The following is a 25951-nucleotide window of genomic DNA, read 5'->3' on the forward strand; positions in this document are numbered from 1 at the left end:
AGACCCTCAGAGGACTTGATAGAGATATTTGGAATGCAGAACATGAGAGAAATCCCTACTGTATTAATTTACAATACTGTATTATAGACAATGAAACATTAAATCACCACCAAGCACTCCCAAAGCAAAGTCCAAAATCAGAAGCGTTCCACACAAATACACTTGGTTTTCACCCGTGGCTGATTTTCAGAATATCTCTACTCAGTGTATCCGCGAATGTGTGTTTCTGACTAGATTTTGCAGCTGTGTGTGAGATCATAGAGCATTGCAAGGTTAACAGTGAGCAGCTGAATCTTGGTGTGGGGCCATTTTTTTTGTTCAGCTGTGATCCTGTGATGCTGTCCCAGACAGGCTGTGTGACCAGAGAAGCTCCACTGGGAATCTACCTCACACTGCTGCACACCGCAACAGCCGCCTTCATGAATAACAAGTAGCCATGGATCCATCCCCCTTCCTCATGCGCACACACTCCTGCACAAAACATACATATACATGCATGTGGTCAAAAAACATGCACATCTGCAAATATAAGGGCATGAGCTCATAGCTGCACACATACAAGCTCGCATGCGTTTGTGCTCAGATATCATTATCTGCACACACAGAAGTGCCCACACACACACATACAAAGAGACAGGCCTGCTAAAGCTCACAGATGGGCTCTGTGTCTGCCAACTCCTATGTATGGAAAACTGTAATGAATATGATTACATCCTAAAGACTGGTGTGGTTTACATAATGAGCTAGACAAGGGCTGGCCACACTCAGGTATCCAGGCAGGCTTCTTTACCAATGTCACCTAGAATACAATAGAGTAAAATAAAACCATTACCCCTCAACCAGATCTTCTCTCACAAATTTCTGAATTTTCCAGTTAATTTATTTAGTATAACCTCTCTCTCTGTTAAAAAATTACATATGTGTACAGATTTTATAGCAAAGTCCAAGATGTAAATTATTATGTAGCCTACATGCATCATAATAAAATATAGTCCTTTCACAATGCACATTTGGAAAACATAGTTTACAGAGTTGGATCTTGGGCTGAGAAAATTAATGAAGCTGGTATGACACACCCTGATATACACTCATTACCTGACAAGGTGCATTTTGAAAAAAAAAAAAAAAAAACGGTCGTGGAAGGAGCTCACATTCCGTTGGTCGACCATACACGTGTCAATTTTGGTAACACAAAACATGTAGAGACATGCCTGGACCATGGATCTATCATCCATGGTCTGCACCCGCCCGTGCTGTGTGTGCTGAAATTTAAAACAAGGTCACCCTCCATTTTAATGCTAAGAAACATGCTACCCCGACAACAGCGCTTGGGAAAATCCACCGAGCCGCCTCATTGCTTCTGCCGCCCATTGGCTAGAATTCGCCACGATTCGTGGACCGACCAATCAGAGCTCAGGTCGCTGAGTTTAAAATCCCACCGCTTTCGCTAAACGCAAAAGTCACATGGCCAGACGTGAAAAAAATACAGTTCGTGCCCGGTGTAAACAGAGCGAACTGGCCAATGGGAGGCTGAGGAGGCTGTGCTTTTCCTGTTGACGTCAGTCGCTATCTGAGCGCCGTCCTGGTGCCAGGAACTGGATCGCAAAGCACAGAGGGAAGGAGGAAACCAGGGGGGAATAAGTGACTGCTACAAAAACAACGGGGATCGTTATTGGATATAATCCGTCGCTTAGCTATGTCTGCACAGACAGAACAGTGATATCTGGTGTTTTTCAGACATGAGGCTCGGCTGATGTTGAGGGAAGAGACAGCTAGCTGGCCCCGGATTCGCTCATCGAAGTTTTCGGCTGAAGAAGTTCACAGCGGTGCGGCTAGCCTTTGACGTTATCACCGGGGACAGTCTTCTACCGCCGATACAGCCCGACTCTACCGACAACATGGTGTCCTGGATGATTTCTAGAAGCGTTGTGTAAGTACAAACACGGTAAAGAAGAACGGAAGTGAACTTAAATGCACCCTTTTGCCTCGCGGAGATAATTAGGGCACCTGGTGGGACTGAGCATTGTTAGCATGTCCGGCTAACTGCTCCGGGTCCCGGCGGCTAATTCGTGTCCGTAGTCTTTTAATTTTCTAAAATTAGTGCGGAAACTTTGTCAACAAGAAACCACATCATTTGAGTTAAATAATTACCAAGTGTCTCACACACACCGTATTGTTTCCCCCTGCTGTGAAAGTGTGTAGCTAGCTAAGTCTGGCCTTGTGGCTGGTGGTTTGCTCCCGTGCCCTACGGTAACAGGCGTCTACCGTGTTGTTTATGAATCATGACCGTGCACGCTGCTGGTGAGTCAGCTGTGAAACACCGTGAAACTTTTGTACTGTGAGGTGGAACTTTTCAGGTCTTTACATGTTCAGCCTGTCAGGTGCCATCTTGAAGATATTATTAGCCAGACCCAACCCCAAAATAACCTGGAGACCCCTGCATTGTTGGAACAGAGGAAGAAAGGGCGTCCTTGAGCGAGTTTAAGTGGCCTTGTAAGTGTTTGTTTGGTGACTGGATATCTAGTTATCTCCTGTCTTGCTAGTGCAATAATTTTGCGAGGAAGTGTGAAGTCAGAAATTCAGTTTCAGTATAATACATCAGAGGGAAAGTGTATGTGTTGCACTTTTAGGAGAAAGTTGTAATTCTTGGCCCAACAACATGCCTTTGTACTTTCTCTGTTCATTCTGTACAGCCTCTTTTCTTGTGTCTGTATACATCTTCAGACAGTGGTTACATAACTACTGGTGGAGGGGTAATGGACGACAGGAATGTGGTGGAAAGGATAGAAGGGAGTGGTGGAGATTTATGGAAAGCCTCTCCTTTTCCTCCCATGCAACTATTAAAACTCGCTTTTAAACAGAGACAACTCCACTTTGCCACAAAGAAGAACTCACATTATTACATTACATTGACTTAATTGGCAGATGCTTTTATTTAAAGGAACCTACAAGTGAGGGTCATCACTATCACATTAAGCCATCTCTGCTCGTTTACACTAAACCCAACATAGAAAATGCCACCCTTGTGTATGATTTCTTTTTTTGTAAGCAAGAATCGGGTGTCATGTATAACAGCGTCGGTGTGCAGTGTTGAACAAGCTGTGTAAAAGGATCTAAACACAAACTATCACAGATCAGTACTCAGTGGAAACCTGGGTCTAAATACAGGAAGCCAGAGGGCATCGTAGACTTTCATGGGTGTGGGTAATCGGTCCAAATCTTTGTATACACTTTCTAAACCCCACTCTTAGCATAATTATGCACTTTATCTTTTGAATGTTTTGGTTTATACAACTATAGATTTCAAAATCATTGATTGATTGAAAAAAACAAACAAATCCAGTTTGCTGCCTTTTTAAAAATGCCCCGGGAGTACATTACCATGATAACAAACACATTGTCACGTGTTTGCTACTTGCAGCAGACAACATTAATAGATCGTGTCAAATCACAGTATTTAATCATGGGTTTCAGTCCAAGTAATTTTAATGAATTCCTTTTACTTTACGTTTTTTTTCTTACATGCAAGCTTCAGTTACTTTTTCCAGCAGTGGAAAAAGATGAATTCACTTAAGTAATGAATAAATATTCAACCACTAAGCTGATTCCTCGATTATATTACTTATTTACACTAAGAATGTGTAATAACAGATAGTACCAGCTAATTTATTACACCATTAGACACCTGCTAATCCAACAATTACCTAGCAGGTCAGCCTCTTGGCTAGTTAGCATATGAACCACTAGCGCTGTCAAGTTTGTAAAATGACAACTATAAATTGCTTGTTTCTCCCTCATGGTGAATAAATCCTGTTTAACAGCATCACTGACTGTTGTAAATGTAAATGTAAATGTACTTTATTTATACAGCCCTATTTATACAGCTTTACATAGTGTAATAATAAAAAGACAGAAGCAGAAATAAAAACAATTTAAAAACAATAAAAACAGTGAGAGCAATAAAATACAGCAAAGTCAAATAAAATAAAATAAGATAAAAGTGCCATCGTGCTACTGGGTATTAAAAGCCATCCTAAATAAGTAGGTTTTTAGCCTGGATTTAAAAAGGCCCGGGTCCGAGATGAGACTGTTGTTAAAACTTAGCTTAAACTCCTAGCTTATCTCACTGATCATATCTGCTGAGTTTACGTGTCTGCTTGGCAGAGACGTGCAATTGCGAGGTGGAAAGTCTAGCTCGAAAATGGGGCAGTCCTGGTAGACCAACCATAGTTATTATTTTGCCATTGAGAGGAGAGGAATGTGTGGTTTAAAGGAATAAAACTTGCCTCTAGTATTGACTTTGTAGTCACAGTTGTTGCTATAACTGTATTACAGAGAGCATAAACTCCCTTGCACACTTGAGACGTTCAGATCGGCAGCCAGATTGGAACAAAGTCTTTGAGTCAGTAGACAGCCCATTAACAATGGATTCAGCCCATTGCTTTTTTCCTATATGCAGTCCAGTATTTATCCAGTTACATATTTTTTGTGGTGTGTGTCACTGACTATGAAGGTTAAAGAGCTACCAACTCCAATTTGGGAGTTTATGTTCACCTCAGGTAAACAATGCTTTATAAAGTGACTGACAAGTAGGTGGACACATGGACTGAGTCATTATATCTGGTGTGTAATGCTTTTCAGTAAATGACTGTCTGCCTCGGCCGAGAAGCTGCAATATTGCAACATGTGACAATTCAGTGATTATTATTACAAAGATGAAATTTCTCCATATAATTTGGCCCTAGCTTAACCTTGAGGTAAATGAAAAGATAAATCTGAAAAACAGAAGTGGAATGTAGTGTCTGCTTGACTATAATTTCATTGAGACAGGCTAAAATGTCTCTGGGATTGAACTGACCTAGGTAGTGTTTTTTGCAGTCTGGTGGTCTAGTGTTGATATATTTCCGTTATAAAGGAATTCTGGGCAGAAGCAACAGCTACTCTGTAGTGGGTAAAGTTGGATTCTTTAAGCTTATAACTCATAACGTTTGAAATTTGCAAAGGCATTTGGTGAGAGAACTGAAACCTACGCTGTTAATTGTTTAAATTGAATATCAGAAACGCAATGTCTTTCCTTTTGTACTGTATCATTCCTCCTGTGCATCTCTCCACCTCTCCTCCCAAAAAGCCAAGTCATGCAGCAGTTAAAAAAAAGAAAAAGAAAAGCCAGACTCTGTTTTTCAACCAACTTATTTTCGGCAGCAGCTCTGCAGACTTCAAGGAGTGGTTCCAGAGTTGTGTGCTTCTCTCCCACTCTCTATTTGTCCAGTTCTTTCTCTTTGTTACAGTCTCCCTTGTGCTGTTTACAATTGGGAAAGGGGGAATGCTGTCTTCTGTTATCACAGCACAGTTTAGTCTCAATTTCAAAGTTGCTATCAGATAGCATTGCAGATGGGTGGGAGGAGGGCAGGGGTGGGGGGCTTCAGGTGTTTGTTTCAGAGCTGTAGTTTTAGATGGCAACAGCGTGTGTTTAGGATCCTCAAATGATTAATAATTGACACATACCTGTGTGCTTGAAACCTTAGGCTGCAGATGTTCACGTTATTCATGAGTGATGTGAACTTTCCAACTATAATGGTTGTATTGTCTAAAGCTGGTTTTCTGTGTACAACCTGTCTGCTCGTATACTCTGCAAAGTGAAGAACAAGACTTTCAGGATCAGTCGGATGGATCATGTGCTGTCGCTGCCTCGGGCACACACACTCAATGTTATTTGTACTCATCACTGTTGAGTAATATGCATATGGGAGTGTGACATCAGAAATAGCCTAAGGTTTAAAACTTAAGTGTGACTGTCACCATAGTGTGTGGACACATTGTTTTCACATGGAAATGGCATGTTACAGTTTGGACAGCTTAATGTAGATGCTGATTAGTTAAACAAATCAATCACAGGAGCTGCCTCAGCTGATGTATTTACCGTGGTTACGTGCACGGTTTTCCAGGCAGTCGGGGATCGTTACTGACATTTTGAATGTGTTTTACATCTCGGTGAAGAGGTTTGAATAATCTGGCTTGTTTTCAACTTGTCTGATTGTCCGACAGCTTGTGTTTCTTGATGGACTTTGTAATCTTAACCTTCTCAGATTTCACCTATTAATGCAATAGGTGTCATGTTATTGGGCCATAAGTCCAAGTGTAATAAACCAGAGAGATCTTTTTAAAATAAGCAGTGTGCCTTATGCAGGGTTTCCGCTACATGTAATTGATCGTGGCGCACCGCCACGGCAAAATAAAAGCCGCCACACCTTCAGAATGATGATTTTTTTTTTTTTAATGTTAAAACAATGTAAAGCAGGTTTTCCACTAGGGGTTGCACAGACTAGTCCCCTGCTCCACAATGACGTTTTGAGCTTGACGTCGACTAGTCGCTGATCATGTAACAAAGGCTACAGGAGTAGCGGCTTGAAACAACAGCTGAGTGCGCTGAATGAAAAAAATACGAGCGCCGTCAAGCTGGATGGAACGAGCGCGTACCAGACACAGGGCTGGATTAGCACCCCAAGGGCCCCTGGGCACCAGGTCCCAGAGGGCCCTTGTCGCACAGACCGCTGGCATCTCACACCTCACCTCCACCCATTACAAACCAGGAAAGTCATTAAACTCCACCTTAATTAGACCTATTCACAATTGTGTATATGAAGTACCATGTCAAAACCAGACCATAATCACAAACTATTATGTCAAGACTTTCTAGTACAACTAAGGCTGACACAAACAGCAGATCAAATAAACACAACACAACACAACCCACAACATCCACACAATGACCACTAGGGAGTTTACAAGAATGCCATCCTTATAGCCACACAGTAGGCTACAGCTAAATGCAGCCAACATATGAAATTGACAAACCAACTACAAAATAGCAACATACACACACTGAGTCTTAATAAAGAAGCCTGCTCAAAAGATGAGATAATCCCTCTGTGCATGCTTCTTTCATTGTTTATAATTGCAGCCCTTGTGAATTCCCACACTGCCCAGGTCATTGAACGCACCATCAGCTCAGCGCAAGCAGCGCAAGTGGCTGAACCTGTGTGTGTGTGTGTGTGTGTGTGTGTGTGTGTGTGTGTGTGTGTGTGTGTGTGTGTGTGTGTGTGTGTGTGTGTGTGTGTGTGTGTGTGTGTGTGTGTGTGTGTGTGTGTGTGTGTGTGTGTGTGTGTGTGTGTGTGTGTGTGTGTGTGTGTGTGTACACACCAGTTTCAGCAAAACCTATACATACACAAGACATAGCCCCTCTCGCTATAATATATTCCCGACCCGCCGCTATTAAACGTCAGACAGCGGCCTTTTTTACTTTGAAAGGGCAGACAGAGGTGCTGTGTTGCCGGTAGCTTGTCAGTGTGGACTGTGGAGCTCATGAGGAGCGGGAGAGTCACAGTGCAGCGTGTAGCAGCCGCGGCGGCCGCCGCCTCTCGTCCTCCCCAGTCCCTGCTCTCTGTGAAACCAACCCCGCTCTGCTGATGCGCCCAGTCGCCGTCTCACCCGGTTCCCTCACACCTCCGCCGGCTTTCCCGTCAACATCAGCGCGGCCCTGATAACACACTCTGGACTTCATCGTCAGTTTTTTTTTAATGACCCGCCCCGACCCGCACCGCAAATAAAGTAAAGATTTCTTGACCCGCACCGCACCGCCCCGCCCCGCGGGTTGACCGCGGGACCCGCGGGCTACGGGTCAGCCCGCGCATCACTAGCTCTCATTTAACATGCCCTATAAAGCGGGGTCCTCCGACGGCTCACCTGCTCTCATCACCGCGGCGCTAGTGCGAGGGGGAGTCGGGACTGGTTCGGCATCCTCCTCCGGTTGCTCCGGGACTTCTGTGATGTTGGCCGAGGCCGGGCTAACAGCGAATGTTTTGTAAAATGATGTGATTCGCGAGACATCTTCAATCACCGCCGCTTCTCTGTCTTGCTTTTCCTCTTTGCTCCACCGCTCAAATACTTTTTTTTATCCATAATCTTGCTTACTTTTACTCACGCTCTACTACTGACCTCCCGCTCACACCTCCCGCTCACACACTCTGACCTCTCGCTCGGCAGGGGGCGGGGCCCTTGGCAAGTTGGCAACCAAGGCCTTGGTTGCCATGGGCCCTTGGTTGCCGTGGGCCCCTGGGCACGTGCCCAGTGTGCCCCAATTATAATCCGGCCTTGACCAGACAGGAAGTCAGGCACAGAAAAGGCGAGAGAATCCGGTCAATTTTCAAAATAAAATAAATGATGATTAAGTTTGCTGTCCGTCTATAAATATTTGTCAGTTGCGTCTGCACACAAGACACACATCCATACATACAGCGCTAGAGACATACCTGTGTGTGTGGAAAACCGAGCAGCTACAGACGGGTCGATGTTTGACCGGCGTGGAGAGAGAGAGCAGGAGAAACTGCCGCTTCCGCGGGCAGTGTGTCCGGGCTGCCGGCAATTAAAAAAAAAAAAAAAAAAAACTCCGCTCATATCGACAGCTTTACATCGCGCACAACAACAACGGCAACAACCAACCAGGAAAAACAAAAACTGTGAGTGAAACTGACTGAGCAGGACTGTGATGGTGACGAGGCCTGTGTGTCGTTTTCCTCCCTAATTGTTTAATGAACAGTAGCTACAGTATTTTCTTTTGCACCTGTAGCCTATATGTTACAATAATAACATAGTCGATCAGACCACCCTCGCCGCCACTCTTTAAAAAAATCCTGGCGGAAACACTGTTATGTAAACATTGTTGCTCAATTGCTATTGTTCTTAAAGCGTATTTTAGTCTATCTCTGTGTTTTTGTGGTGAAAGTTATGCTTCCACAAATATGGTAAAAACCTCTGGGCTGAAGACTGAACTTGTGAATTATGTGTTAATTCATTTTTTAAATGTGGGAAGATTCAGAGAACTGCGAGAGCAGTGTAAATGATATATGCCATTTATTTCCCTATGAGGAAATACTCCGGGGAGGTACAGACCTGGACTGTAACCAGTCCCATTTGCTGTAGCAGCAGTTCTCTCAACAATCCTCCCTCTGTGTTTTTAGGGGAAAAGTCTTGTAATCAAATTCTTATTCCTGAAGCTCAAACCAGATGGTGGGAGCTCAAATCTTGGAGATCTGGAGTTTTTTTCCCCCTGCCTCTCTCCCCTCTTGGTGTGTCTCTGTTTTTTATTGTTCTTGTTCTCTCTCTCTCTCTTTCTCTCTCTCTCTCTCTATCCCTCCTTCTCTCTCCTCGCTCTTGTCTTCCTGTGCTCCCCCTCCCTCCATCTGGTTGTTGGTGGTGTACGGTGTCAGGAAACCAGGGAAATTGACCTGGAGCCCAGAGTCAAGGCCCATCTAAAAGCAAGGGGCTATTTTCTCAGCTGCATGCAGAGAGAGAGGGGGGAGAGTGTTGAAATGGGAAGAAGGAGAACGAGGAGGGGGCGAGGGGAAATAGAGATATGGTAGTTTTGGAATGAAGAAGGGGCCCCCGCTTTTCACTAAATTGTTTCAAGAACATTTCACTTCTCGTCCAACTTCTTTTGTGAGAGATTGGTTCATGGAGAAAATGTCTCTGTTTCTCAGGGAGTCAGAATGAAATACATGTACACTCCAGACGTTGTATCTATGATACAGTAATTGGGGGGTTCATGCAGTGAAGGAAAGTGGTTTCAGAAAGTATTCAGCCCACTTACGTTTTGTTCACTTTATCAGATAGTACATGATTCCCATTTCTGCCCATAGAATAGACTCAGGAATCCATTATGACCAAGTGAAGGCATAATCTTCGACAGGTTTGTGCAAAATCTGAACCTGAAATGTTTTCAGTTTGTTATGATTGATTATGGAGTGTTTGGCAAAACTGCAATCTTAGCCAGCAACAATGTTTCAAATTGTGCAGGGGAAAAAAAAGGTTTCTGTCTGTTTGGGATAAACATGGGCCTAAATGTAGATCAGATACTGGTTCTACCCACACTCCTTCAAGCAGAGTAAACCTTTTAACCTGTAGTTTCATGTGAATCATAATGCAGTCAAACTGGAACACACTGGCATCAAACCAACATTTTCAGCTCAAATCAGCACTTTCTTAGACTTTCCAGTGACAGTTGGTCCCTGATGTTCAGAGCACGTCTGTTGTTAAATCTTAAGCAGCGTGCTAGAGTTTGTCTTCAACATCAAACGTAGTCTGGATGGGTGCTGACAGAGGGAACAATCATGCAAACCAAAACTAGCTGTAGTTGATAGATCAGAGGACTTTCCACGGTGCAGACTCACCAGCATGTAAAGACACAGTCGTAAAAGCAGGACGGCTCTTTCCAAAAACATTCCTTATGTACTGCATAGTGCCCTATATTATCATTATACGTACTCCTATATTTACTTTGTGCGGCTTCTTTTGAGTGACTGTTGATACTGGTACATTTAGTAATGTAATTCAGGCTCATGGTCATGGTTTGCTGCCATATTCTTTTCATTACTGGTGCACAGTGAATCTTGGAAGGATCTACCTGTTGGAGCTTTTGTGGCCCAGGAAAACAAAGCTGCGTTCCTAAGCCACTTTTGAAGGAGCCTTCGAAATGGGACAGCCTAGTTGCGAAGCCGTGATGCAACCGGCCTTCAAAAGCTGCCTTTGAAGGATGCAGCCCCTGAATTAGGACACAGTTTATAAGCATGTCAGATCATTTGAAGTAGTTTGCATTGGGATCCAGACAGTGTAGGGTGCTCATTAAATTCGTTACCAGCTTCACCTATTGCTGCCCCACTGACCTATCAGAAAACTAAGCCAATAAATAAAAGTAGATAGGGACACTGGAGGCTAAAACTGTGGGCAAAGCAGTATTGATACGGTATAGGCGGCTAAAGATAAGGCTGTTTGCCGAGTGGTGGAGCCAGCAGAGCTACGTCAGACACACAAACAGACTGACTATAGTTTACACCACGCTTATCTTTGGGACTCTGGCCAGGAGCTTGTAAAAAGGCCGCACCAGTCACATAGCAAACACTGATAATACAGCAACATTCATATGCAAGGATATATGGTCCACTTGTTTGACAACACTTTGGAAAGAAAAACTGTATAGGATGTAATGTGAAGGCCTGGCAGTACTGTATGTAGACTAATACAAGTTAGTTTCACAAAATAATGTGCAAATGTGTGTGTGTGTTTGTTTTTTAATGAATCTTTGAATGAACTTCCTGCTAAAGATCCCACAGTCTAATGCGCATGTAAAAAATTACAGTTGTATAACACAACACTTATCTGACTAATCAATAATTGAGCTGAATAAACCAACTCCTGGCATTTGATTAAGAGTGAAACATGTGTTGTATTGGTGTTTTACATTTGTATTACCTTCCAGGAAAACATGTTTTTAATTTGACTAGTGACTAACCCAAAAAGAGAGGAATGCTGCCTGTCTTGGCTGTAGCTCTGCAGTGTAGCAGTGCTGCAAAACAGTCAATATTTCTCACCATCCACAATAATCTTCAAGGTGAAGACTTTGAATTAAAGATAACCATGAGTTATTATTTCAGGCCCTCTGCCGTTCCTGCAGTTGGTAAAAACATCTAAATCTATGTGAAACAAATAAATGCATATTATATATCAACCTAAAATGACTGTCAGGCAATTCATACAGATTCCTGTCCACTTGAGAGGCTTGGTCTCCTGTTGTTGATTGTACATCTGTTCCAGAGTAACCCTGCAAACCCACTCACCAATTTCCTGCACAACAAAGCGGATCCCACAGGAGGAGGGACATTGCTTACTACAAACATGCCGACTACCACTGTAACAAACTTTAATGTTTTGTGCTCTGCTCACAGTTCTGCAGTATTATTCTCCAGCTTTGTGCAAATAAAGCAGAGTGAGTTGAAATTACAGTGCGACAAAGAGATGGAGACGTGAGGAGAGAGTTCGGAGCTGTGGCAGCTTTGCTGTTTCTATAGCAACAGCAGGAAAATAAACCGCTGTGGTTGTTGGCGGCTTGCCTGCTGCTCAGGGGACTCTGGTCAGTCAGAGGGAGTGTGTCTGTATACAAGACTATATACAGTGTGTCTGTGTGTGTTTGATGACTGTTCTGTGAAATCCTCCTGGGTCCAGACTTATATGGTTTAGCTTTGGTCGCAGCTCGGTATGAGTTCACAGATCGGATTTCCCCGTGCATTTGCACATTCTAGCTATTATGTCAGGGTTGTCAGTTGAATGTCAGTGCATCCTTTAGGTTGTTGCCATATCATGGTTCCATAGATACCTAACATCTCAAACTCAACTCAAACCATATAAGGATTGGACTAAAATGATAGAATGTTATTTGTTTTTTTTTAAGTATATTTTTAGGCTTTTTTGCCTTTTTTTTATTTGATAGCACAGTGAGATAGACGGGAAAGGGGGAGGCAGAGAGAGGGGGAATGACATGCAGGAAAGGTCTGCCCGACGCGGGATTCGAACCGGGGAAGCCTGCGTTGAGGACTGTAGCCTCTACATGGGGCGGCCGCTTTAACCACTGCGCCACGCACCGCCCCAGAATGTTAATTGTATACTTTTATCAACGACATGGTGTTTTTGTCTTTAACTGCCACATTGGTGATTTAGGCACAGAGATGATTCTGCTATGCCTTCTTCAGACTCGGATGTCACGGGACACTTTGGTCTGTCATCAGTCATACTCTGCTGTCAGGTGTGTCTGCTCTAACCAGTTCACATGGGTGGTAAAATGAAAACCAAGACCTCTGCAGCTATTACACACACATGCCACGGAGGCAGGGTGTTCCCGACAAACAGAGGTGATTTCCAAGGGACCACGGACCAACAAGCAACTAGTGTTTAGGTGGTGCATTATGATGATTTTGTAAATGGAAGTGATCACTGAATTTTCCTTCAGCCAACAGAATGAAAGTGAACATGGAGTGATCGGTGTAAGTGTGCTCAGCTGTGATTAATTTGGTATGAAGCTCCTGGATCCAATGTTGATCTGTCAAACTGTGACAAAACAACTTTATTCTCTCCCTACCTTTATAGGTGTGCTGTTGCTATGACTGACGTGCTTTCCCTTTGTTAGGATGTCATGAGGAGTCTCAGTTGCTCTGTTCATTGTGTTACAGTTGAACAGTTGAACAAGCTGCATGCCTTATGTCGATTGGGTTGAGTCATTATTGGGTGTAGTCCCGGTGATTGGGTGTAGTCTTGGCTGTAGTCCAAGTGAAGGTGATGGTTTGGAGAAAGCAGGATGCATGGACAATAAAAAATAAATTTACAGTTAAAGGGGAACTCCACCAATTTTACACATCAGAGTCTGTTTCCAGTTTGGGGAATGTTCCAGCATCTGTGAAAAAAGTTGCACAGAGGTTGTTGCTAGTCCAGAGGGAGCTGTGTGAAGCTTCAGTATGCTCATGGCTCATTGATATCTCTTTGATTTGTTGGTCACATAACAGGCAGAAAGCCCTGTGTAATGTTTTGTACAGAGCACAACACAAGTGTTCAAGCTGTTCCACTGATGAGCTGTGAAACCAGTGAATGTCCAAAGTCCCAAGAAGGGATAAAAGTGACTGAGAGAAACTCCCAACTACTGAAAAGGAATTGATTTTCCAGGGTTTTTCTCCCATCTCCTCCCCATTATAACATTTAGGACAGTGTTTTGGGGCAGCTGAATAAATGGGAGAGAATAGATACTGAAAATGAGACAATACTTTTTGTCTGGAAGTGAAGTTGGAGAAAAGGGGCTCATCTCCTATTTATGGACAACCACTGCTTCAAGCTGATTTGAATCAAATAATGTTGAGTGTTTTCCAGTTGGTCTGTCATAGAGTTAGGCCTGAAAGTGTGTGGGTGGTCCTGATCAAGCTGTATGAGTTTCTGAAGGCTGCTGTAATGTGTTTTGCTGCTACAGAAGAAATAAGTAAATAAAGAAAAAGGGCCAAGAATTCCAGCTGTCACAGGTGATGAACCCTCCCTTCCCCTTCCCAAAGCCAACCTTCAGTTTCTCCCCCTCTCCTTCTCTCACTTCCTTTCAGGGTGAAGTAGTTATTACCATTACGAGATGGAATGGTGTTTTACACTTGTGCCTCGATTTCTCATTCAGTCACATCGAAGGTGGAGTAAGTTATGATCCATTCAGTGCTCCTTCAGAAGCCGTCCCTCTGCGTGCTGCATCACCAAGGCAGTGATTTAATGGTGGGGCCTGGAAAGTAAAACAACATATAGTATAAAATGCCACCAAACAAACAGGTTAAAGGGATAGTTCAACATTTTGACAAATTGCCCGTTGCCATAATCCCTATAGTTTTAGGAGTAGGTTCGGCGGAGCAGAGCTGCGAGCTGCTCAGAGCTACGCTACGAAGGCTCATGGGATTTCTTAGTTTCCCTCATCAAACTCATCAAATACACAATCCAACAACTCCGAAATGCTCTGGTGGACAAGTTGTGACCTGCACATTCGATGAAGAATTTGAACCTACAAATGTCGTTGGCGAGCTTTCCAAACATTATGGATTCCGAGTGAGGTGTTCCAAATTCCCACATGCTTGGGCCCAGCTGGGGACAACTTAGGCCATGGGGCTTGACATACATTAGTGGATACCCTGTAATAATAAAGCCTCTACAATCTGTATATGAACAAGCTCTCAAGGTCCAGGATATTAAGCCTGAAAGCTACCATGACTGTAATGTACTTCCTGGACACGGTCTCCTCTCACCGGGGAAAATCTTATTTAAGATTATTAAACGGGGATGTTGGTTGTAGGGAAGGAGTGCACTGCTACACACTGTACAGTTGGTTTCTTGATCTCTCTCTCTGTCTCTGTCCCTCTCTTTCTACCTCTCTTTGTCTCACACAGTAACAACAGTCCAACCTTTCTGCACTGAGTTGCACACCATATATTCTCTTTGTGAGTGTGTGTGTGCGTGTGTTCTTTTGTTACTGCCTTCACCATGTGTTGGCTGGAGAACAAGCTCTGTTAACTGCAGTAGATTGTGCAGCCACAAAGACTCCCTGTACAGTCTGACTCTACCGAAAATGGTTTATCACTCACTCAATGCTTGAAATACACTCACTGTTTCTAAGAATTACTGAGACAGAAAGAAGATGAAAGTCATGACATATTAATGTATAAATTTATGTAACTGACTTTAAAGCTCTACTTCTAATCACTTATATTATACCTATATTAACAATGGATCAGACACATGTTTAATGTGACAGGAGCTGCTGGTAGTGATGAAACGTTGCAGCTCCTCTCAGCTCTACAGAGCATGTTAGTCCAATTCAGCTCCTTGGTTTTGAAGCTATTAACTTTGTTGCTTTGGTTCAGTTTCACAGCTAATGTGTGAAAAACCAATATTCAACGGCAAAGTGGCGAACCTCTATGAATCATTGAATAGTCTTAAACCAATTTCGAATGGAATTTTTTGCTTGAAATGTCCATCCCTATGACAAAATACACTTCATAACTTTTTATTGAAAGAGTTTTGTCACTACATACATTTCGAGTGTGATCAGACATGGATGTGAAATCGCAACTTGATTGATTGGTGGCGCTAATTTGAGGAAGGTACTATAGAAACCTATGCAGTGATGTGTGAGATTTTCATAATTGATATTCAGAAAGTACAGTATTTCAGCATTATGTGTCTAATCTGTTTCCAATCAATGACAGAGTTGCTGTGCAGTTACCAGCCAGGGTGAACGGGCTTAAAGGTGCCACCTGCAGAAGCACTCTTTAACAGTGCAGTGCAAACCATCATAGTCTTAAGATGCATACATTCAAATGAATATGCTATAAAACATGAGGGGAACTGCTAAAGAACATAAGTCCAGACACAGAATCAAACCCCACATTACCCCCAGCTGCCCCTGCTGCTGCTGCTGCCGCTGCTGCTGCACAGGATTAGAGGAAACACTGAGTCATCGTCTTGTGTTCCAGTGGTTTTCAGACTCTGGGTCAGAACCCAACACCCAATCATTGTGCGATATAAACAAGTCCCCAGGTTGTTCTGAACAGGCGATGGCTTTTAACTGGAAAATCTCAATCTTGTATGTAAGCCTCAGTTTGCAATGAGAATTAGACTCGCAATTAATGAATTGGTGGTTTCGGTGTAAAATCCCTCTCACAGCCTTGAAGGAAACTGTTGTGACTGCATCATAAACATGTAGACTAGACATACCGGAGACTTTAAACAGGACTTGGTGCAAATAGAGCAGTTGTATTTATCAGGGTTTTTGTAGCAGACCTACTAACACAGTTTCCAGAGCTCCCATATTTATATATTTATATATTATATAGTTTGAACTGAACTCATCAGCCTATAAAGTTGTTGTTTGTTGTTCTCTCTCCCTGCAGGCTGCTGTTTGGGACCCTGTATCCAGCATACTACTCTTACAAAGCTGTCAAGACCAAAAATGTCAAGGAATATGTAAGTTCATGAGCTTCTCTCAGTGTTTTTGTATATGCTTGGTTTTTAATTATGACCTTAACACTTTTTTTTAGGAAACTGATAACATACTGTAATAATTAACTATAATTAATTATAATTAATAATTGTGTCAGTTCCAACTTCAGTGTCTTTACACTGCTTTGTGCTTACTAATGCCAAGAGGGTTACTTAAATGCCAAACACATTTCCATGACCCTAAATCTGTCTAAAGAACCAGACTGACTTGTTGTTCAGTTGGGTGTTTGTGGTGACACACTTGACAAACTTTTGTTTTCTTTTCTTTTCTAACTGTTATTCCCCTATTTCTTGAGTCACACTTTTTTTTTTTTTTTTTTACAATACGTCACTGTGACTGACATGCCCTGACATGCACCTTATTTTGGAACATCTAATCTATACCTGCTTATTCTTGCAATTATCCAGTCAGCCAATCATGTAGCAGCAGCAGCAGCACAATGTTTAAACTCCTGCAGTTGCACGAGTTCCAGTAAATATTAAAATCAAACACGAGGAAAAAATATTTGATGAGTGACTAATCATGGTGTGATTGTCAGATGAGGAGAGAGAGTGTCACATGGGCTGGTTTGAGTGTGTCTGAAACAGCTGATCTCCTGGATTTTCACACACAATAGTCTCCAGAGATTTTACTCTTGATGGAGCCAAAACAAAAACCATTGAGTGAGCAGCAGCTCTGTGGAGGAAACAGTCGGTTGATGAGAGAATGGACAGACTGGTTGGAGCTGGCAGGAAGACTACAGTCACTCAGATAACCACTCTTTACAATTGGTGAGCAGAAAAGCTTCTAGAGTGAACAACACACCCAACCTTCAAATGGATAGAAATCCAAGACTGCAGTGTGCATATAGGCTCACCAACACAGAAACACAGAACCTGGTCTGATGAATCTGGATTTGTGCTGAGGCAGCAGATGCAGGGTCAGAGTGTGGTGTCAGCAGCATGAATCCATGGACACAACCTGCCTTGTGTCAACAGTCCAGGCTGGGGGTGGTGCTGTGTGTGTGTTTTCTTTGCGCATTTGGCCCTTGATTCCAGTCAGTTGTGGTTCATCTTGGTACGGTTGTGGAAGTCCCTTATAAGGTTCCCAGTCAATGTTGGTTGAAGGAATTTTAATCTTTAATGTGACTTTTAAAAATGTTTTTGAAATCTTCTGTTTTGTTTTTTTTCCGCAACGTCTCACTAAACGCAGATTAGTGTCTGGAATAGTAAATCTGAGGGAGGAGATGCTCATGTTAGATCAGTGCTTTTGGTTAGGTTAATGCTTTAATGCTAATACATGAAAGAGTGACAGTAAATTGTCTCCCGAGGAAAACTCTTTGGAGGCCTTCATACCAGAATGCTGTTTATAAATGTTGAAGGGGAAAATATTACTTGAGCTTTACAGCTGACAGTTATGAAAAAGACTTGGCATCTTCTTAGATATTTGATTGATTTGATTTTTTTCATCATTGGCAATATCTTTGTCACAGAAAGTGTTGTGTTATTCAAAGACAGATTACTATCTAAATGCAAACCAGATGAGCAGTAGGATTTGATAGTATCTAAATGTTTTGTGAATTTGAACTAATCTCTCTCAGACCTCAGCAGCAGATGGACAGACTTAAATCCTCTCTCTTCTCCATATACATTAATGGGATCATGTTACAAAGATGCACATTTTATGAACCTCAGCTGGAAGTCTTGTATTTAAATGACATCCATATTAATGGAGTATCAGAGATTGGACTGTCTGTCTTTGGCACTGATTTCCTTCAACCCTGGTTCTGAAGGGAACCTATATATGTGTGTATGGATTTAAGGGCTTGAATATGTTTCTGTAATAGAGTTGGGTGATGTAACTAATGCCAGCGAGAGTGAAATCGCAGTCGGCTGAGTTAGTAACACATTCACACACAGCTTTAACACACCAGCACAGGGCTTCAGACGCAGTAAGCAGCGGCTCTGTTATGAACCACCTTCCACTCTGTTTCTCTCTCTAATTGTCTCCCTCGCTCTCTGCTTCGGTTTGCTCTACTGATTCTCAGGTCTGCTTCCTTTGTTGTGTAAAGCAGCTGGCTTAGTACAGGGACAAGACTTATGAATTTCTCTCTGCACCTCTGGAAAGGAAGAAATGGGTGGAAACGAAGTCAGTCGATACCAAAACAATACGCTGAATTGCCCATTTGAATGCTTCTAACATACTAAGACACCACATTTATAACCTCTCGTGCTACTAAGGATCATTATCCATACAGCAGTCTTACTCCTCAGCTTCACTTTATGTTGTTACCAGTAAAGTTGGCAGTGCACAATACTGAAGGCATCCAAGATGTCCTTCCCAGTATGAGCACTCTCAGGACTTGGCTGAAATCAAGATCTCTACATTAACATTATTTGGATTTATATCATTTATTAAGTCCATCTCGTTAAGTGAGTCACATCCAACAATATTTAATTTTTTACAAAGAAGCGGTTCTCTTATTAACATATTCCCACTGATTAATTTATTTGTTTGCTCCAAAAAAAGGATTAAAATACACTGGCAGAGACACAGGGGTTACAACAGGTGAAAGCCGAGACAAGAGACCCAAAGGGCCTCAGCTCAGGAAAGCTGGTCAACAAAATAACATCGCCCACAACAACAACAAAAAGTGAACATCAGAATCTTGATACAGTAGGATTTACTGTAGGCCTTTTCACTGAAGACTGAGTGTGCACTGGGAATACCCATTTGATAAATTTTTAATTATACATTATAGGTAAATTGGAATGAATGCCTCTAGTCACCAGTCACCTGTGGTCGGTACTGTGATGTCTGTGGGCTGCGTAGTGTAGCCAGGTCACCGGGGCACAACCTCAGCCACAGTTTGTAATGATAATTTGTTTGCAACTCTGAAACATTTATGAGAAACAATTATGTTGTTTCAACAATAGTCTTTGTTTGATCGTATCAGATCGTTGCCCAGCCCTGTTAGGACCTAAGGGACTGACCGGATGAGCTTTCCCTTTCTGCAACACAGCCAGCACCATTGTTCTTCACTCGGTCGTGCTCCATTATTTAGGTGGAGTCTTTGGGTGGAGACGGTAGAGCACTTCTGACATGTATTTGTGCAGTGACGTTGTTCAGCCTTCTGATGTCACACTCGCCAGACGCTAGAAATCCACTGTTTGCACTGGGTGGTGGTATGATGCTGACTCAGTGAAGGAAGACTGGGTATCACTTGAAGATGATACGAGTATCACAAACAAGCCTCCAGCCTGCCGTGATCATTGGAGCAAAATACATTAATGAGATTGAATTATTATTTTTTTTCATTACACACACTCCAAACTTCCCGAGCACTCACAACAAGGAGATGGAGGATCCAGTGAGTTCATTACATTAATGTAGTAGCTGTTGTGCAGCTGCACTGGGCCTGTGGCTGCTTTTATGTGACCTGAGCTGCAGCACATCCTGCCAGAGGTTACTCCAGTTCATCACAAAGTTGGCTTGTAAATTCATTCCAGAGGCCCAGCCCTCTTTCTCCTGTTACTTTGGTGTGTGTGTGTTTCTGTGCAGACATGTGTCCATACACTACATGTAGGCGCATGCATTGCTTACAGACATGTCTCTCAGTCAGTGTCTCCCTGAACAGTCTCACCTTTAAAAAAGGGAGGCAACATCTTTTACCAATATGGATCGCTGTAAAAGTGTCATACAATTTGATCAGTGATGGTGTTTTTAAAACTTATTTGGGGGCTGTAGCTCACTCTCTGTGGAGGGTGTAGCTGGAGTTGCTGATAAATACTCATTCCTTTATACTGAATAATGAATGCTTTTCACTTTAACAACAGAAACCTGATGTCAGCAGGTGTTGGCAGGTTTATTGTCCACTGTAAAAGGGGCTGTCCCATATTAATCCCATTCTTCAATAAGTCCTCAACAGGGCTGACACCACTCAGTTAGAAGTAACTGAATACTGTCCCCCATTACCTGTCCATTGCTGGCATAGGAGTGATAAAGTGCTGAAGCTTCTGACCCCCAGGCTGCACTATTTGACTTGACTCTGTTTCACTTCGAAGACTTTATGGTGAACAGTCTCACTGCATCCCAGTCCAACTTGAGCAGACAGACTTGTCCTGAGTAGTTAGTGCTGCAAAAGCGGATTGTGTATTTGGGAGTCAATTTAAAGAAGTTGTCTTCATCTGGAAGGGGATTCTATTTCAGGACCCACTCATTGAAAGTGCCGGTTTTATTGGGATCATAAATGAACATGGAAATTGTGCAGTGTGGGAGTCGGGGAGTGTTGGGTTAGAGGGCATGATTTAAATGATACAATTTAGACCCATCTGAACAACATAGTCATTTAGAGAAGAGAGGTGTATGTGTTGAACTGTGTTGGCTGCTGTGGCTGTGGCCTGTGTGTCCACCCCTGCCCGCCTCTGTCTCTGTGATCTTTCCACCAAGTTTAGTTTCTGCAGTCGTTCCTTCGGCTGCACAGAGCTGAAGTCAGGTGTTTTTTTTTTTCTTCCTCTTTCTCTTTTAATGGAAGGCCGTTTTTCATAGACAGGGCTAGTAAATGTCTGCGATTGCCCCAGGAAGGCAAAATGGCTGCTGTATATTTCACTGAGGTCATGTCTTAATGTCCTCCCTACTGATGAGATGAAGGAGGGAGGGAATGAGGAAAAATGCCAGAGAGAGGGAGAGAAAGGGGTATGAAGTGGAAGATGAAAGGCGAAAGGTAGAAGAGAGACAGAAGCAGCGGAGGCAGAGGGAGATTGAAACATATAAATTAGACGTCCTCTCCATCTCACCGGCTCTCTGTTTCACTCTTTACATTTATCATTCCCATGAGCCTGTGGGTGAGTGTGGAGGGAGTTCACGATGAGGTCACCAATTAACCAGTCCAGCCGTAATGGTGCAGGCAGCAGTGAGACAGCGCAGTGTGTCTGTGTGTGAGCAGTGTCGGCCTAGTGTGTGTTTGTAATTCTGAGAGTTTGTGCTCATGAGACAGGTGAATGTGTGTGTGTGTTTGTGTTCACTGCCCCTCTCCGGTGTTCTCTCTCCTTCAAACACACACTCTTTACTCTCTCCCTCATCCACCCACACACACACTGACATTTCATTAGCTAGTGTCAGTGTGTGTTCAGTCATGCGGCTGCAGCCGGGTCTGGCTAATACCTCAGCCTGCCATGTGACTGTCTGCCTGCCTGCCACAGTCTAGCGCTGGCTTTGATATGGAAATCCAGCCAGAAGAGCCTGGAAAGCCCTTAAAGAGGGACAGCGGGAACGAGGGAGCAGAGAGCAGGGAGGACAACGGAGAGCATAAAAGCAAACTGATATCAAATCCTCACTACTACTGGCCTGGGAAGGGACAGGGTGCAGGATTAAAGAAAAAAGCAAAGAGAAGAATACCAGATAAGCCCCAGATTACCTAACTCCCCAGCCACACCAAGTATAAAAGTGGCTTAAGTTCATTTATTAAAGTCCTTATTGACCATAATGACCATGCGCAATTGACAGATCAGTTGAGAACAGGGTTAGTAGAACAAAAGGCACTGCATCAGCACTGCAGAAAACACTCAGCACTCCTGTGTGGATGTGTTCTCTCCGCCTGCAGCAGCTCTGTTCACTCTGGAGTTTCTTGCAGTTTCTTGGGTTTTTACTGAAGACTGATACAAGAACTGTGAAAATCAAACTGCAGACTCCAGTGTCAAGTGATTTTCTAGCCACGCTTAGAACAGCTGACACAGAAGGCGGCGAGATTGTATCACATATTTAAAAAAAATAAAAATAACTGCACTGAAAAAAACTGATTTTCAGATCCAGAAAGAAATGTCGATGTGTTTCATTCATAAGGATCATAAAGTTTGTTTACCAGACTTTTGTCATCAAACTGTAGGACAGGTGCAATTCTACATTTCCTGAATTAATGCACCTAAAAATATGAGTGAATTTGAAAGCTGTTTTGTGTCCTTGTTGTGTAATGACTAATTGTAACCAGGACTGAACAGTGTGGAAGTAAACATGTTAGTGCTCTCTCTGCAGTGGTGACACTCTACTGATTGGCTGATGAGTAACAAGAGACTGTAGAGTCTTGCCTCATTGTTTGGTGTCGTCTCTGTTCAGGTGCGATGGATGATGTACTGGATTGTTTTTGCCCTCTACACTGTGGTGGAGACCATCACTGACCTCACGCTGGCATGGTGAGTTTCATACAAGAACACACACACACACACACACATTTACATACATGTCATACAACAGTGGAGATCAGATCACCAGATGAAAGTGGGACTGATGAAATTAAATGAATCTTCATCCCAAACATGTGTGAGAAGTCTAACCATCACTTAACCTTACTCCCTTCATACACGCTATAACACTGTAGTCGGGCAGGATACTATTCTCTGAACTGAGCCTCAAAGAACATGCTGATGTTGAACTCCTCCACTCAGAGATTTAAAGGGCACGAGGGATGTTGAGACGTGCTCTTAGTGGGAGTGATAATCTGCTCTGCACATCATTTGCATTCATGTGAAGTCACACTAAGCCTTAACCCCAGCCATGTAAGAAAGCACTGTGCAAGACAGCATTAGGAAAGGGAAACACCTAAAGCCATTCACTGAGCTAAACATGACAACTCAAAGTATTCAGACCCCCTTCAAGTTTTGTATTACCGGTATGTTGTAGATTCAATTACAGTTGGACAAAATGGACATGTCTCTCCATCAGTCTAGTCGCTATGATCCATAATGGTTAAGTGAAACCATATTTAGAGAAGTCCTTTAAAGGTTCTCTCCAGCAGGTTGTCATATATCTTTCACTCTGTCCAGCTCCTCCAACATCCATCCATTAAGCATCCATTAACGCTCCCTCTGTGCCTGCACATCTCCAGGTTTCCCCTCTACTACGAGCTGAAGATCGCCTTTGTGATATGGCTGCTGTCGCCCTACACCAGAGGAGCCAGTCTCATTTACAGAAAGTGTCTGCACCCTCTGCTGTCCTCCAGAGAGAGGGTAGGATCACTCATCCATCCATCCACATCTATACAATCATTGTTGTTGATACTATTATGGTCACGCTGCTTTTATACTGATTAAACTGTCCACTAGCAAAGTGTATTGATTGTTTCCCTCTAGGAAATAGACGAGTACATCGTCCAGGCCAAAGAGAGAAGCTATGAAACCATGGTGAACTTTGGAAAGCAGGGACTGAGCATCGCCGCCACCGCTGCTGTCTCTGCAGCTGTCAAGGCAAGTGTCTCTGGCTCCACTGAACACTAAATATTCAGTTTGATCTTCTTTTAAAGGTGTTGCTTTGACTAATTATTTTCATCATTGTTGTGCTGTAATGACGGGTTGATTTAAGAGGTCCTCTTGTTGCAGCAGTTTGAACAGCATCTCTTGTGCTATTTCATCAAATTGAGACGTCTCCCATAAATCCCAGTGCTTCTTGTCCCCTCCCCCTCTCCTCATCCTCACAGAGCAGGATCAGCCTTTGTGAGATGCTTGTGAAAGCTTGAGCTTCCTCTGCTTAGATACAACAGTGCCCTCTACCTGCTTTGCGCAGCAGAACAACCCGGCACACAGCTTCACCGCGTTCAACCTGTTGCCACAGAATGTTCTGATCGCACTCGTGAAATGACACTTGAGAGAACGCAACCAGAAATAGTGCCATTAGTGTGTTAATTAATGCAGGGGTTGCATTACCCACAACAGCCAGCCCCGAACAACATCGTGCAGTATCTGAAACCCTGCTCATGCAAATGTAGCATCAGTGTGTGTGTGTGTGTCTCTAAAGAGCCATGTTGTCCTTCAGCTCCCACTCACTGCAGACCTGGTGTACATCTAGTGTGTGTGGATGGTTATTCAGCATACTGTGAACACCTGAGTGTATCAGATAATCCCTGTTGATCTCCTGTGTCAGGCTTCACTGCACCGGGGTAATCCCAGGCAGGGGGACTAAACAGAAATAATGATGTCATGTCCACATAAACAGCTGAAGCCACCTAACATAGATATGGTTTAGCCTGATACATGATACTGGTTTCACCAGTCAGTTATTTTTATATGTTCAGTGCAATCTGAAAGATGCAGAAATAACAGGCCTGCAACTAATGGTTATTAGTCCAAAGATAGTCTGTGCACTGACCTATAAAACAGAAAGAACAGAAAATCATCTTAACTGAGGCTGAAAACATGATTTCATTTCTTGAAAAATTAATTAGTGTGCAAACTGTTGCACACTAAAGAAAGTCTTTTTACTGTTGTTTGAAGAACAAATTAATTGAATGATGTTGTTCTGGTCATTTTGGAACATGTGGGTTCTGACTGAAGCTTTTTGACGTCATATTGGCTGAGGCAGCTCTTACCTCTCTGCACAAAATGTTCATGCTTACGACAATAAGATGTCAGAGTAGGATGAAAGCACCAGCTCTACAACTGACCGTCAGAGCAGATACTCCATAGTTGATGTCTGTTAAAAGATAAATGGTCTGTGGTTCCACTCCCGACCAGACTGACTCCTACAGTTATTTATGTCTATCCACTGTGACAATCCATTAAAGACATACAATGCCTTTAATTAATTATAAAAATTATATTTAATTACTTATAAAAATGAAAGCTAAAAGAACATTAAAAAAGTTGAATGAATGAATGAAAAGGTTTTAATATATATTAAGCAGGACAAAATCTGACAGAGGATGCAACATCTATATCTTAACATATTTTCAAATGATGTACGTACGGAAGATTTTCATTCTCCATGCTCCCCCATGTCCTGGTTTTGAGGCAGGATATGGAGTCGACGTGAAGCTGTAGGATTTAGTGGTTCACAGTTCATTTCAGCTCACAAAGCAGCACATCCTGCTTATGCTGACTGAGATTGGCAGCGCTATGCAGCAAGTAAACCACACATGTGCATCCATATGAAGACGATATTTGAAAAACCCGATCATAAAGGAGATCCGGTGTCTTTGAGTCGGCAGAGCCATTAGGAAGTGTCAGGAAAAACGAAAACCGCCACAAGACAGGAAATCGTATTCATCCCCTTTTAATGACTAATGTCCTCTGGCTCACTATCAAATAAGTGGGACACTGTTACTCCAGTTAGTTTTTGTTGGCCTTAAGTGAAGCCACAGTGTTCTGTTCTCCTGCTTCAGACAATAAAAAACCCTCTGTTTGACTCTGCTCTTGTAAAAACACTAAAAACTGAATGACTTGGCTATGTATATGTTGGAACAAAGGGGATGTGGATCAGAGGGATTAAAGCCAAGGGTGTGACTGTGTGAACTAAGACACAGTTGGCTGTTTCTCTACCTTCAGTAATGTATGTGCTTTGTAGGAAAATGAGTGCGAGCCTGGTGAACCCCTTCCTGTCTCTGCTCACATTTAACATGCTGTTAATCACTGCTTCAAAGCTGCACCTCTCTGTCACTCTCCAGCATTGCAGTCTCACTCCCTCTCTCTCCACCACGCCTTGTCTCTCTCTCTTTTTATTTGTCTCTCCTCTGCCTGAACACTCTTGTTTTTCCTGTCTTCCCTCTCCCTTTATTTGTGTAGCCTCTCCTCGTCTTTCCTGTGTTTC

At 42.9% G+C, this 25951-nt stretch overlaps 1 protein-coding gene across 2 annotated transcripts in view; it reads left to right on the plus strand.

Moving 5' to 3' along the window:
- Window positions 1-1582: 1582 nt before the first annotated feature.
- reep3b (receptor accessory protein 3b) overlaps window positions 1583-25951 on the plus strand; it is a 34137-nt gene continuing 9768 nt past the window's right edge. The window contains exons 1-6 of one of the 2 annotated variants that reach the window (XM_083994113.1): window positions 1583-1930; window positions 16290-16362; window positions 22490-22566; window positions 23259-23301; window positions 23359-23379; window positions 23503-23616. In XM_083994113.1, coding sequence (XP_083850239.1) covers window positions 1899-1930; window positions 16290-16362; window positions 22490-22566; window positions 23259-23301; window positions 23359-23379; window positions 23503-23616 — 360 coding nt within the window. In that variant the 5' untranslated portion in view covers window positions 1583-1898. Of the gene's footprint in view, window positions 1931-16289; window positions 16363-22489; window positions 22567-23258; window positions 23380-23502; window positions 23617-25951 lie in introns of both variants that reach the window. The other variant, XM_083994112.1, reaches the window with a different exon arrangement.

The sequence above is a fragment of the Trachurus trachurus genome (genome assembly GCF_905171665.1).
Source record: "Trachurus trachurus genome assembly, chromosome: 19".
NCBI classification, from domain to species: domain Eukaryota; kingdom Metazoa; phylum Chordata; class Actinopteri; order Carangiformes; family Carangidae; genus Trachurus; species Trachurus trachurus.